Below are 14,705 nucleotides of genomic sequence, written 5' to 3' on the forward strand. Positions count from 1 at the left end.
TTGATGTATGTAAATAAATATAATGTGGGTCCTGATCATATGCGAACACATTTTCCTGCTTCACCTGTTTACTTCTGCACGAACACATAATCATTAATTAATGGATAAACTACTGAGAAAGCTTTCTTTTCTTGAAAAATAGTAGTGATACGTGTGTGTGTGTGTGTGTGTGTGTGTGTGTGTGTGTGTGTGTGTGTGTGTGTGTGTGTGTGTGTGTGTGTGTGTGTGTGTGTGTGTGAGAGAGAGAGAGAGAGATGTTAAATGTCAAGGATGATTCCTCTAGATTAGAACAAACTGGAGTGACACGATCTGTTAACTGCACACATTTGGTTTATTTGTTTCCATTTCAAAAAGTTCATAAATATAGTCAAGTGCACATAAGCAGTGACAGTAACTCAACAACAGCAGCAGCATATGTAAGTTCTGCTTACAGTCGCAGTCCAGCATCCTCTGAGGCTCTGAGAGGCCGGACGATCAAACACTCAGAAAACGTCATTCAAGTCTCTCATCATCTCACAGATTCCTCAGTATCTTTAACAACATAAAAGTGCATTTATCAGCCACGATCCATTCAAACATCTCCTCATAAACACAACAGTTGTATGTATATGACCTACCAGAGCTGTCTGCACGACGCACGTCTCATACTCACACACATCTTTTATCTTTGCCGTAAACCACAGTAGGAAGAGCTGGCGAGAGCTTTTGGCTCCCCCTGCAGCTGAGACAAAGAACAGCCGCTGCATTATTACAAAACCTGTTTTCTGAACAGGGGTTTCTACTCGCGGTACATGTGTAAAGTTCAATGTACAGATGTTACAGAAGACAGAAGCTGTTATCAAATCACAAACTGAAGATCCATGAAACCAAAAAGTAGACACCAACATGGTCTATTTTTGGCACTGCTCACAGTAGCACCGAGACATGGCCTTCAAATGCCACAAGAGAAAAGCGGAATATTCACAACAAAGTTGGGTTTCTCAGAGGACATCTCTTTCACTTCATGCTTACATTCCTCTGGGATATCCAGCCTGGACTTGTATGGCACTTTACAGAGATGCATTGGCACGAAACCCTCAGTCTTGTATCAAATCGTCCCATAAAAATGCTCATTTACAGTACAATATTGACTTTACATTGCTTACATACTGTTTTTCTGAAATTACCAGCTTCCGATGGTAACGTCTAACACAGCATAGGGCGTCATCTGTTGTGCACTCGACATGGCTGTTTGTTAATATTACAGTGTGACCTGTGTGCGTGTGTTCACATATGTGGTATGAAACTGGGCTAAGGCACCTGATTGTCCCTCAGACGACGAGTCAGGCTGTTTAGTGCACAGTAGTCGCACAGCTCAGAAGGGAAAGCACCCATATTATTCGCAGATTGTAATAGCCAAGCTTACACTGCTGTTACAGTATGTGATTGTCATTCCCAGATTTTTCTACGCAGCGGCAAAGTACTACTATTAGTTGGTGTAACGCAGGTTTTTATGTGCATCATGGCTTTGCACACATCAACTTAATTCAGGGGACAAAGATCATACTAAAGGGCCGACAGACTTTCAGCACGATACCTTATTAGACTGAAAACATGAGAAAAAGTCAGTATGAGGCAGGGGAAAGTTCTACTTAAAACCAGGTATTGCACTGAACACGCTGAAGCTGCTGGTACACTCAAGTTGAAAATAAAGACTCCTCTTTGGAAAAGAAAATATTGGAAACAAATGTTTCTTTTAAAAAAAACATCTCACGCTTCATCTTATCACAAAAAGACGAGGATCAGAGAGTCGACTTGACAGCATATAAAACCACTGATAAATCTGTAAAAAACAGTTAAGAAAAGAAGGTCCGGTAAAAGCCACGGCTGTGCTGTTCATTCTCAGCACTGCTCCTCTGTGTGTGTGTGTGTGTGTGTGTGTGTGTGTGTGTGTGTGTGTGTGTGTGTGTGTGTGTGTGTGTGTGTGTGTGTGTGTGTGTGTGTGTACTTGAGCCACAAGACAAAAAAAAAAGAATAAATTATGTGCGGATACTGCCATTCATGTGAGCATTCTTACTTCACCCTCCCACTGGGAAAATCTCTAAAAACTGCTGCGTCGGTTTAACGCTGCTTCATCAAACACAGAACAAAAGAAAGCCAACTATAATATCAATGCGGGAGGGATGAAGAAGAATTATGGCAGTTTTTTTTTCTTCTGGGTAACACTGAAGTGTGTGGAGGTGGAGGTGGAGGGTTAACACGGTTGTGTCGTCCTACGACTGTGGCAGGTGTTGTCTGATAATCTCTCTGGACTGAGGGGGGATCCTGTCAGGGAAACGGACTGAGAACTCCACTATGAGGTCCCCCCGCTGTAACGGGTTCTTGGGGAAAGGCAGGCCTTCCCCTCTGACTCGCTTCACTGTTCCTGGCTTGATGATGTCGTGACAGGGGAGCGAGATGATGCGGTTCTCCAGCGTGGGAATACTGACTGTGCAGCCACACAACGCCTGGAGAAGAGAGGAGAAGTGAGAGGGTTAACATCGTTAGTAGGAACAAAATGTCAGAGCCCTGAATATCTCTGTGACTTCATGTTTCCATGAAGTAAAAACAGTTTATCTTCCCCCAGTACATCACCACAAGACAAACTGGCCTGTTTTCACTGGGTGTTCATTGTGAAGTTATGTTTGAGGGCAAAAGAAGATTGTGTCTGTTTGTTAAATCATTGGGAAACGTGATTTTTTTTTTTTTTTTCTTTTGGAACGACAGTAGGAAATCATCACTTGGCAGAGAACATGCTTTCCTCTCTTCAAGTGTGTGTGTGTGTGTGTGTGTGTGTGTGTGTGTGTGTGTGTGTGTGTGTGTGTGTGTGCGTGTGCGTGTGCGTGTGCGTGTGCGTGTGCGTGTGTGTGTGTGTGTGTGTGTGTCGGAGGGTCTACACATTGCTCAGGGGGCTAATTTTAGTAACAGCCTCATGGCTGGGGCTAATGAAGTGAGGCAGGAATTGGCTGAGCTCGTAAATAGTTGGAGCGCTTGTCAGACTGCCCCCCCCCCCCCCCCCCCCCCTCTCTCACACACACACACACACACACACACACACACACACACACACACACACACACACACACACACACACACACACACACACACACACACACACACACACACACACACACACACACACACACACACACACACAGACCTTTGCAAAGCCATCAATGCAAGGACATTACATTGACAGCCATTCATTGAAACCGCCACGTCCTTAACCTAACCTCACTTGACAATTTCTAATAATCAAGACAAAAGAAAATAATGTTTTGACTGAGTGTGGTCCTTAAAAGTTTCCAGGTACTGACAGGACTAGTGGCTAAAGTAGAACAGGTCCCAAAGAGACAATAAAAACAAGTACACAAACACACACACACACTAAGCTTCTCCTCCTTATCAAATAGTCCAATGAATCCAGTCGCCGTGTGGAAAGCGCTAAACTAAACACAGAGGCCTGCGGTTATCACAACTTCACAGGCTTTCCAGTTAGCATCATTCACCAGATTAGCGCCGAGTAGAAAGAACTATTTAAAACCACAACTCTGTGAATGAACAGGCGCGAGTACAAAGAACTTTTCTTACATAATGAATTTCAAGGCAACTGTTACCAACTGTATCCTCACACATAACAGAGCTTGTGAAGCAATATCATAAAGGTGTGAAGACAGAAGGTCACCACTGTGGTAGAGCTATTATTTGCTGAATGTTGAAGGGATTTGGTTGTGATTGTAAGTTAGATGGGGAAACGTGGACTCACAGAACTATCCATGGATGAAAAAAATGCTTGAAAAATATACATCAAATCCAAGTATGTCAATGATAATATTCTATATAGCGACAAAGGTTATGTCGATCAGGTATATTTAAATGATTAACATCACAGTTTGGCATCAACTACAGTCAATAGGTGTGATGCCAGTCAGAGGATCACTGGAGTCACAATATCATTTGCAAATTGAGTATCTACAGTTTTTGAACCAGTCAGATGTTGATATCTCACAGCAGGCTTTCATCTTTTGTCAGGAACTTAGCAAATGTAAATAAATGAGCAAACTTTGAAGGGAATCATATATGAGGTTGTTGAGTTACTTCAGTCAGGAACTAATGTGCCACCAGACAATGAGTCATTAAGTTTGATACTGACTGTTAATCTACATTTACAAAATCCAGCTAATTTGTGTTAAGAATTTCCATCTCATTAACAACGCTCTGTTACATAGAATCCATATTCCTAGAAGTGTCTATTACTACCAGCGTACTTTTCCTTCTAACAATGTCAGCTGAATTTGGCTCCAGCATGTATCTCCGGACGGCTTGACAACTCGAGCATTAGTGGCCTAAAGGTTAGGGAAGAAAGCTTGTGACCACAAGTTTGCTTGTTTGAATTTGAGTGCTGACAGGTTATTACTATGATACTATGTAACTTGTGGAGGTATTGTGTGCTGTATTTTATCTTTATCTCTGGTACTGCATTACATTTTTAGTTCTTATTTGTATTTTGTTTTAATTCTTTAATGTTTTCCTTTCTTTAATTCACTTTTCTGCAATTGTTGCTGTTCATGGTCTGCCATGTAAAGCACATTGAAGTGCCTTGTCGCTGAACAATTCTACACAAATAAAGTTTCTTTGCCTTGTCAGGTACCTCACACATATTCACTTCTGAAAAGGGCGAATTTCAGCTCCACCGAACTCCAATGGTGTAATAGCGATTTTGCTATTACTGGTGCATGCTTGTCTTCTAAGACCCTCAGTTCTCGAGGATAAGTACGGTCATCACTCAGTCCTGTTGAATTAAGACTGTTAAGGAATCTTCTTGTCTCATTTGGTTGTTTTTTTCCTTCTTTTTATCAGACGTTATCTTTAATACCCTTGTGGATGTCTGAGATTCGTTTGAGCAGAGCAGCTGCTTTGAAAGATGGATCGAATTTTCCAGCCATGACATCAGCGTCCTTTTACCCACTACATACATTACAGGGTGACTGTATGACTGCGATGGAGACTGGTGGCTCATCCTCTTGTTACGAACAGCTTCATTGACAAACGCAAGTCTTACACACAAAGACAGGTTGCCATGGCACTCGACACACACCGCCAGCTGATCTGGGGGCCCTCTGATTGCATAAGCCCGAGCTCAGACAACAGGACTATAGAAACCGACAGAAACAAACATACTTTCCTACATTTCTTTGGCAGATTTATGAGAACACTCTTGATACTTAAATTACATACAAGTGTACAGATTCTAATGCATCTATTGAAACCATATGATCAAAAAAGAGTGCTCAGTTTTATGCTTGCTTTAAAAGCACACTGATAATACGCCTGCCATCAAGCTTGTCATGAATATCGCCTGCTAATGCTATTTTTAACCAAAGTGACGGGATTAAAACACAATAGCATTAGAGGAGTCGTGCTTTTCTATGCAAGATTTCACATTTTAACTGTGATGCGGCTGATGCTAGGAGGCGGAGCTGTAAAAAATGGCTATTCATCATTGAATCATTGAAAATAAACAATCATTGGAACAGTTACGGTTAACACATACTGTATGTGTTTTTGGATGTTGGTTTTACTGCTGCAAAGAATGCTGCCTGGACTTCAGCTACAAAAGCATTGCCGCAGACGACAGTGGCACACTGCAGCGGTACAGTCGTATGAAAATGTTTGAGCACCCTCTGAGGCTGCATAATTTACTTTGTCTTCACAGAAGATTACAGTGGTATGTCATTAATTTTCTAATAAAACCTGAGGGGTGTTTTTCGAGACAAAGACTTTTAGTGTGGCAATATTAAGTTGCATGAAAATAAATCGGATGTTAAAACTGGCTGTGGAAAAAATTGGGAACCCTTGTTATTTTTTTTATTTGAATATCTGTAACTATCAAACACGGATCAATTGGAACCTGAAATCAGTTTGATGAGCTCATTAAGCACTGAACTTCATAGACAGGTACATCTAATCATGAGAAAATGTATTTAAGGTGGCCAATTTCAAGTTGTTTCTTCTCTTTGACTCGCCTCTGAAGAGTGGTGACATGAGGGCCTCAAAACAACTGAAAACAAAGATTGTTAATATTGCAGTCTAGAAGTTACAAAAAGCTATCACAGAAATTTCACCAGTCACTTTCCTCTGTGAGGAACATAGTGAGCACATGGAAGGACACAGGGTACAGTTCTTGGTATGAACAACCCACAGATCACCTCCAAAGACAGACAAGGTCATCCTACAGCAGATGGTGTCACTGGGCATCCTTCAACAATTCAGCCCACTTTGCACAAGGAATAGCTATATGGGGGAAGCACATGCCACAAACAGAGTGGCTTGAAGTATGCAAAAGCACATTTGGACAAGCCAGCTTCATTTTGGAATAAAATGCAGGAGACTGACAAAACAAAGATGGAGTTATTTGGGCATAACAGGATATGTTATGGATGGTGGTGAAAGCACACAGCATTCCAAGAAAAGCACTTGGAACCTACAGTAAAGGTTGGCGGAGGTATCATCATGCCATGGGGCTGTGTGGCTAATGCCGGTACTGGGGATCTTGGTAAAGTTGAGGATTCTACTCAATATCAACAACTTTTTGAGAGTAATGTTAAAGAATCTGTCACAAAGTTGAAGTTACACCAGGGCTGGGTACTTCAACAAGACAACGATCCTAAACACTGCTCACCATCTATTCAGGCCTTCATGTTGAGGAACAAGTATAATGTTCTTGATTGGCCATCCCAGTCTGCAGACTGGAATATTATTAAAAATTTGTAGGATAATTTGAGGCGGGCTGTGCATCATCTGAAACCATCATATGTGACTGAACTGAGGGAAGAATGGTCCCAAAAGAATTGTCAATTAGAGGTTATTGGAAGCATCTAGTGGCTGTTATTTTTGCAAAATGAGGCTATATATATATATATATATATATATATATATATATATATATATATATATATATATATATATATATATAGTAAGTATTGATGTGGGTTATTCTGTTGAGGTACCCAAACTTATGCACTTGTTTAATTAGATTTTGATGCATATTGCATATTTTCTGCCAATCCAAAAAACTTCATTTTACTCCTGAAATATTCCCGTGTCCATCAGTTATTTTATAGATCAAATAACGGATGTTGTATTTTAAATGTATTTCATTGCATTAAAAATACAACAGTATTTTTAATGCAATGAAAGGCCTCACTATGCATTCAGAACTAGATGAGTTTCATGAAAATCCCTTTACAATGTGGTCAAACCAGCATGGCAGCAACAAACTAAGCTCCTCATTTGGAAGAAGTCAAAATTCAATGACGAACTAGCAGGGGAATCATACAGCAGTTGAAATTATTTAAATTACCTTTAAATGCGTAAAAATGGCATCTTTCTCTCCCTCTATTCATGTTCTGGTATGCAAATAGAATCTTCTTGGTTATGCAGTAATGTTGAAGAATGCATTTAAAGCATGTGCAATGTGTTTGGCAGGTTGTCTGGTGAGAGTGTTTCATGCAGCTGTGTTTTCACTGCAGCATTTAGCATCGCATCTTCAAGAAAGCAGAGCAGACTGGAGCTGTGGAATATGAGCTGCTGTTTGCTTTGGATACTGAATCATCTGACCCACTTCCCTAATATTCCCTCGACACCCCCAACCCTAGCCACATCTTCGTTTCTCTCCTCATCTAGTCTTTAGCAGCATCAGACTTAAGTCTCTTATCTGGCTGCTGTGAATGCAGAGGGTTTTTAGCTGTGGGAGTTCCGCAGACCAAACTTAATCGGCATGCAGGTTTGATCAAGTACCATCTCCTGCCTCTTGTGACTCAACAAACTCTAATGTGCTCTCATTAGCCGCTCATCATAGAGAGCCTCTGCGTGCAGGCACCCAGCGCATTGCCTTCTGTGGTGATTTGTGAGTGTTGTGTAACTTTCAGAGGGAAGCTGTTTAAAATTGGCCAGGGAGTTGAGTACAAGCAACTCCCCTGATATATCCAACTCTTTGAGAACACCTGCCATTAGACTGGCCATGTGGAGAGCAGGCAAGTGAATGGCAGCGCAATTAGAAACATTAACGCTTGTGTAATAATGTACGAGCGAGCAGAGCTGTGCTGGACTCGATGCCCTCGTAGGAGCAGCTTATTAAATGACCTGCCAGTCACAGTAATAGCAAGCTGGATTGTCACCACTGTCACACTGCAATCCATCTTTAACTCAAACTGCAAATGTCTACATGAGCATGCTTGTTTATGGCTGTGTGTAGCTTGTGTGTGTGTTTGTGTGTCTGCTCATGTGTATGATTTTATACAGCGGTACATTACAATGAGGGATGCACTGGCTATGTGCCAGTTACATGAGGACACCAAATTCCTGCCTCTCCTCTCTCATCGCAGTGGAAGAGACTCTGCTGTCACTGATCTCACCCTCCAGCAAAGCACACATACTAACAGACCAAATCCTCAATATGTTCAATACGGCCACCCACCCAGGACATAATCCAATCCTTAAATTACTGTCACACCACTCTTCTGCAGCCACTGTCTGCACAGGCTGAGTGAACAATATCAGGAAACAGGCGCAAAGTCACTGCAACATTTTGGATATTCACCCAACACTTTCACAACTTTGTGAAAGAAACAGATTTTGGATGTTTGGCTCCACTGAGATTCAAACTTCCAAACTCTGCAGCAGAACTAAAGCCGGCGGGAAGATGAGGATTAGTAGAAAAGTAGGAGAAAGGTTTAACTGAAAGGTTCAGACTCACCTCTTTCAGACTGATCTTGCAGTTAAAAATGATATTGGAACCGTCTCTCCTGAAGTGGGCGTGCCCTTTGTCTTTTAGTACAAAGGCTATGTCAGCAGGAATGTTCTCCGGGGTCTCGTCCCCTTCCTTTGGGAAAGTAATCTTGGTCCCCTCCTTCCAGCCCTTCTTGATTATAATGTTGAGGATCTTGTCCTCCGTCCTCATGCTCCGGCCATCCGGGTTCAGCCTGCGACGGGTGATTTTCATCCGCTTTGTGCAGCCATGGAAGATCTCTTCCAGCGAGACCTTCAGCTCGTGAACCACCGGAGGATCCTGCTGCTTCCGGCTGGTCCCGAGGCGCTCTGATGGCGCCCCTCTCCTTCTGCGGCCCTCAGCGGGAAAGCCATTGTTCATTCCTCCTGGGAAGCCAAACTGTCTCCCAAAATGAGTGAAAGGGTCTTCCTCATCTATGTCTATGTCCTGCTCTGCTTCATTACTGTGGTCGTTGTGGAAGGAGAAACCGTTTGAGCGGCTATGGCTGCGGTTAGAACCAAAGAACATGTCAAATGGGTTGGAGCCGCCAAAGAAGGAGGCAAAGGTGGCATGAGGGTCTCCATGGAAAGTGTAATGGTATGTTGAGCTGCCTGGAACACCTGAAGAGCTGCTGCCTCCTGTCTTCAAACCTGAAAGGGAAAAAGAGAGAGGAACGTGATACCTCATATACACATGTACGCACTTAAACACCCACCAGCTGATGCCAAATACGCCAACTTGTACTCAGACACAGGAACCTGTTCAGGAAAAACACCATGCGGTAAAAAGTAGAGATAAGAGTGGAGCCCACGTGGGAGGGAAAAATCCCACAGCATCGCTGATATTCCAAGTGTGCTGGTCGTGGAAGAACGCATCACTCCAGCCAACACACTCGCACAAATACACACACCGACATGCACACCTTTTCAAGTGAGACACATAAAAAAAAAACACCCACTAATGCAAACTACAGCAGTCGCCGCTATTCATATTTCAACCACGTAATAATCTTAAGCCATCTGTCTGTCAGCTCTCACACACACACACACACACACACACACACACACACACACACACACACACACACACACACACACACACACACACACACACACACACAGCCCGAAGAGCTGAGGTAGACTATGAAGTATTGGAGCTGCTAAGTGTTGTTGACACCACAGATAACAATAGACAATGACACACATTCCAGCACATAAACATAAAAACCTGGAAGAGACAGTGTTATTATTACTTCAGTGACTGAAAGCCACCAAGGTTCTCCACTGTCATATTAGATGGTGACTCTGTTCCTGAGCTATTTCAATAACAACTTAATCCATCACAGACACGCTGTAACAAGGCTCCACTGACAGAACTATGAAGCCACATCTGCTTGCACTCCCTGACACAGACAGAATCAACGCCCTCCTCACCTTCTTCTCCCAGCTGATCGTAGACCACCCTCTTCTTGGGGTCACTGAGAACCTCATAGGCCTCTGCGATCTCCTTGAACTTCTCCTCTGCGTTTGTATCTTTGTTCTTGTCCGGGTGGAACCGGAGTGCCATACGCCTGTATGCTTTCTTGATCTCTTCCTCGTTAGAGCCCCTGGGGATGCCCAAGGTCTTGTAGTAGTCCTTTCCCATTTTTACGCTCTTCCAACTGGGACCCCCGTCTTCAGCTCAGGCCGTGGTCAGTCACTATTGAGACAGAAGTGTGAGAGCATAATAAAATAAGAGATGAATACTGCCCAGAGCAAGTGATTATATATGACCTGGCAAAAGTGCGGCATACGCTCAAGTGCACTCTTTCCAGGTTTTGACTGAGAGGTGCACTTAGTGATAGTTGAGATGATCTGTTGCTATGGGAATGTGGTTGCTGTTCTGATGCAGAGTCAGATGGAGTGTGCAGAGGAATCCCCATCATCTGCTTTGTATCTTTTAGTCTGGTCTGGCAGGTGGTGGGCAACTCTCACATACTGAAATTATATTTCCAACTCACTCATATGGAAAAAGATGGTGACTTTACAGCCTTATAAATAAAAATGGACCTGGCTGCTGCAGATTAGCCTCCACCACTGCTGTGCTGTGTTTAGCCAGCCGGGCAGAGACATCCAACCTGACAGCCAGAAGAAACCCCCTCTCACACACACACACACAAACACACACACTGCGGTGATCAGGACACAGTAATCCCCGGCTGGAACACATAGAAACCCTGGCTATGTCTAAAATAAAACCGCTAAAGTTATACTACAGTGTCTGCTGCTGAATTTAACAAAGAGCCGCAAAAAAAGGCGACAATATATTGACCAATCACTGGGTTATTCGGAATAAATTATACCCAGCAGCCCTCACAGAAAAGAATAATACGAAAGGATTGAAGGGAGGGAGAACAAAGCAAAATCCTACCAGAAAGCTCCACAATGAATGTAGAATCAGATGAGCATGATCCTTTCTTCTCTTTCCTTTCTAGTCTCCCCTGCCTGTCCGCGGTGCGCGTGCCGCTGCCGCCCTGCCGCTCTGCCGCTTTGACGCTGCCGCTCCGCCGCGCCGCCGCTCCTTATAGCGTCAGGACGCGGGGAGGAGGATCACCGCTTCGGAAATAACCGGTGACCAAACACTCAGCTCCGCCTGACGTTTCCCTGGAAAAAGAGCCAGCCCTAAACCTACATCCACATCTACATCACCGCCGCTGGTATTCAGAGAGAGCTATAAGGAGGCTGCCACCATCACTGTCAGTGTAAAAACCAAGAAAAAAAAAGTTTATTTTCAGCGCATGACTATCAATTAACTTATTGCATGTATGAAGCCATTACTTCACAATGGTTGTCAACCGGCCTGCTGTCCCATCACGAGTCTAATCCAGGGAAAACAACTGCATCAATAATCAACTGAAATAGTTTTCTCTTGATAAATAAAATATTTCCTTACCGAGCCTGCTGCTGCTGGCTGAACTGTGTCCGATCCTGTCTGAAAACTGCAGCCTTGGAAAGGCAAATCCAGCCCCCTCTCTCTCTCTCTCTCTCTCTCTCTCTCTCTCTCTCTCTCTCTGTGTCTAGTCTTATTTGGAGAGATAGAGAAAGAGGATGGATCATGATGATTTTTGTGAAAATCTCCAGGCTCTGTCGTGCCTGCTTTGAGACTTCTGACTCATGTTATGAGTCCTCACTCGCCTTTTTTTTTTTTTTTTTTTTTTAAATACCTTCTATAACTCTATCCTCAGTCTATCTATAAACTCACGCCTCCCTCAACTATCACAAACTAACCACCGTTTAAAATCTTGACATTCAAAGTTGGATTAATTCAGATCTGAGTGACATCTCCTGGATCTCCACTGATGTACAGTTTCATGATTAACAGTAAAAAAAATAAGGTTCTTAAGCTCAAACGGCTCATTCAAATAATTAGTAATTAGTCTGATCTTGTTGACGTCATAATGCTGTGCACATGAAATATAAATTACATTTCCAATCAAACTAAATTGATAATAAAATTACTTCTTGCATTATTGTTGTGATTTTGACTTGCAGTGGAGGAGACAGGTTTGTATACATGTATTATTTAATGTAATTAGGAAGTTCGTCTACCATCTGAAAGTTGGCACCCTACACCCTGCAGTCTTTTCTTTGACAAACACAAGCTTGGGGTTAATTGGTGGCTCTGAATTACCTGTGTGTCTCCCTCTGCTTTATCAGTGATGGCCATGCCCTCCAGGATGCACCCAGCCTTAATATTCAGCTGGATCCGCCTCCATCTCTGAAACCATGAGCTGGATGAAGCAGCAGTACCTCAGTTGACCCTGCCTGGATGAAGCTTCTGCCACTTTAAGATCCCCCTCCTCTGGAAGCAGACTTTCTCCTGACTCGCCAGCATCCAGGAAGCTTCTCTTTTGACATGTGTATGCAGATTCTTATTTGCTCAGGTAGGAGGTATCTCCAAGTTAAATTCAATCGGGTCAGCTGAGCTTGCCTTCATGTCTTGGGAAATGTTTCTCCTCTTATCCAAATGGCTTCATCAGTTCATGGTTTTTACTCGATTAGGCTGGCTAGTCTGATCAGTGGCAGGACGTCTTCCAAGACATGTGACCTAGTCCAGTTGGCCTGATTGAATTTGCTTGGAGAGACTCTCTTTGGACAGTGCTCAGCGGGCTGACAAGTAGTATTGAGTTCTTGTAGTTTGACACCAGGCTCACCATTTTGCCACTAATGAAATTATTAATGCTCCCCAGAGCTATGATAATTTTTTCACCCAGTTATAAAGCTTCATAAAGCTTTCAGACCAAGCAATGTGAAAGTAACAGTTGAAGGTATTTTCTGTGATATAACTGTCAAATAGAAAATGCCAAAAATGGTCCATGTGCAGTTCGATGACATCACAGGGGCAGACTGGATCATTTCTACAGCCACTGGCCACCAGAGAGAAATACTGATCATTTGGATTTGGATTAGCGCTTCGGGGGACTCGAGGGTGGAGTAGCGGACTTGGGATCACTCATCACAGCTTGACGACACATTGGTGTAGTGGTAAGCACTCTCCCTGTATAACAAGAAGATCATGTGTTCGAGTCTACAAATTTCACAGCCCATCTGCCTCTTTGGGATGTGAGGTTATGGGGCACCTGTCCTCTTTTAGTGTCGTAACAGCCTCATTCTTGCACTAATTTGAAAAAACATTTTGGCACTCTTGTTTTGCAGTTGAAAGAATCTGTTCTTCTATCTTTAATTAAGTTAACACCACCAATACGTCATCTTGTTCAACAAGAGTTTCTTCTCAGAGGAGACTTTACTTGTCAGTTGAAGTTGGAGGATTTGGTTTTTCAACAAAGGTAAGACAAACTATACATCATTGATCTTGAAGGCCAGACATTCCCTCAGTGACATCATCACTGTTTTCAGTCCAGAGCGAAGCGACACGTGGCCAGCACAGCTTTTAACAAAGGAAATCACAAGTATTGCCAGTGGAGGTTTGAGTCATGACTGACGTACTGTGCACAGAAAGGTTCACTCAGCGGGGTGAAGTGCTTGCGCTCTGCATGGTCAGTGTGAGCACAAGGAAAAGAGAGAAATAAAGACTCATTTAAGTTTGAGTCATCGCTCCCCCGCAGCCTGGTGAGGAGGTGTGCGAAAAGTGAGCGTTTCAATGGAGGTGTCTGTCTGACACACACAAATATACGCAGACATGCATGTACTCATGCACACACACTAACACACACTCACTTAACATTCATAACAATGCAAGCATGCAGACAAGTCCCAATGTTGTATATATGAGCAGGAGGAATGCAGAGACACTCCTGTGTGTGTGTGTGTGTGTGTGTGTGTGTGTGTGTGTGTGTGTGTGTGTGTGTGTGTGTGTGTGTGTGTGTGTGTGTGTGTGTGTGTGTGTGTGTGTGTGTGTGTGTGTGTGTGTGTGTGTGTGTGTGTGTTCTGGCAGCAGGGAGGGACTTCGGGCCTGTGCAGCTGTCCAAGAAGAGCAACTGGTTAGGAAGTGGGGTGTTTTTTCATGCAGAGTTCTCTGTTCAGGCTGCAACTGAGACTGAAACATGCTGAAATCAGCTGTAATCCCTCTGGTTGTACCTCCGATCACAGTGAGATCTTTACATCTGTCTGTGGGAAGTCAGCACATACGTTACACAATCAACTATTCTTACTCATTACTGACGGAGGCTCTTGCATAACTGTTCAACTTTCAGGAAATATAGAGTCATATACTGTATAGATCAATAGATTCCTCCAGATTCGACACTTGACTTGTTTTATCCATTCATCCATCCATCCATAAGTGTGACGATCACTGACCACTCCTGACTTTCTTTATATTTAACACAAAGACATATAAATATAATGATACATATAATGAACAATTCGGTTTAAGTGTAGGCATGTAGGCGTCAAGATTAATTATAATCTGGAGAAAA

General features: G+C 43.1%; 1 protein-coding gene across 2 annotated transcripts; it reads right to left on the reverse strand.

The window, feature by feature from the left end:
* Positions 1-314: 314 nt before the first annotated feature.
* Positions 315-11,775, reverse strand: dnajb5 (DnaJ heat shock protein family (Hsp40) member B5). Of its 2 annotated transcripts, XM_080466989.1 has the most exons (5): positions 11,720-11,775; positions 11,198-11,430; positions 10,222-10,486; positions 8,777-9,438; positions 315-2,486 (listed from the first exon to the last, which is right to left on the reverse strand). In XM_080466989.1, the coding sequence occupies exons 3-5, from the start codon at positions 10,430-10,432 to the stop codon at positions 2,253-2,255; spliced, it is 1,107 nt and encodes a 368-aa protein (XP_080323115.1). In that variant the 5' UTR covers positions 10,433-10,486; positions 11,198-11,430; positions 11,720-11,775; the 3' UTR covers positions 315-2,252. The 2 variants fall into 2 exon arrangements, with proteins under 2 accessions (XP_080323115.1, XP_080323116.1); XM_080466990.1 differs by lacking the exon at positions 11,198-11,430 and having other exon boundaries at positions 11,720-11,760.
* Between the last annotated feature and the right edge of the window lie 2,930 nt (positions 11,776-14,705).

The sequence above is a fragment of the Lipophrys pholis genome (genome assembly GCF_963383615.2).
Source record: "Lipophrys pholis genome assembly, chromosome: 7".
Classification (NCBI taxonomy): Eukaryota; Metazoa; Chordata; class Actinopteri; order Blenniiformes; family Blenniidae; genus Lipophrys; species Lipophrys pholis.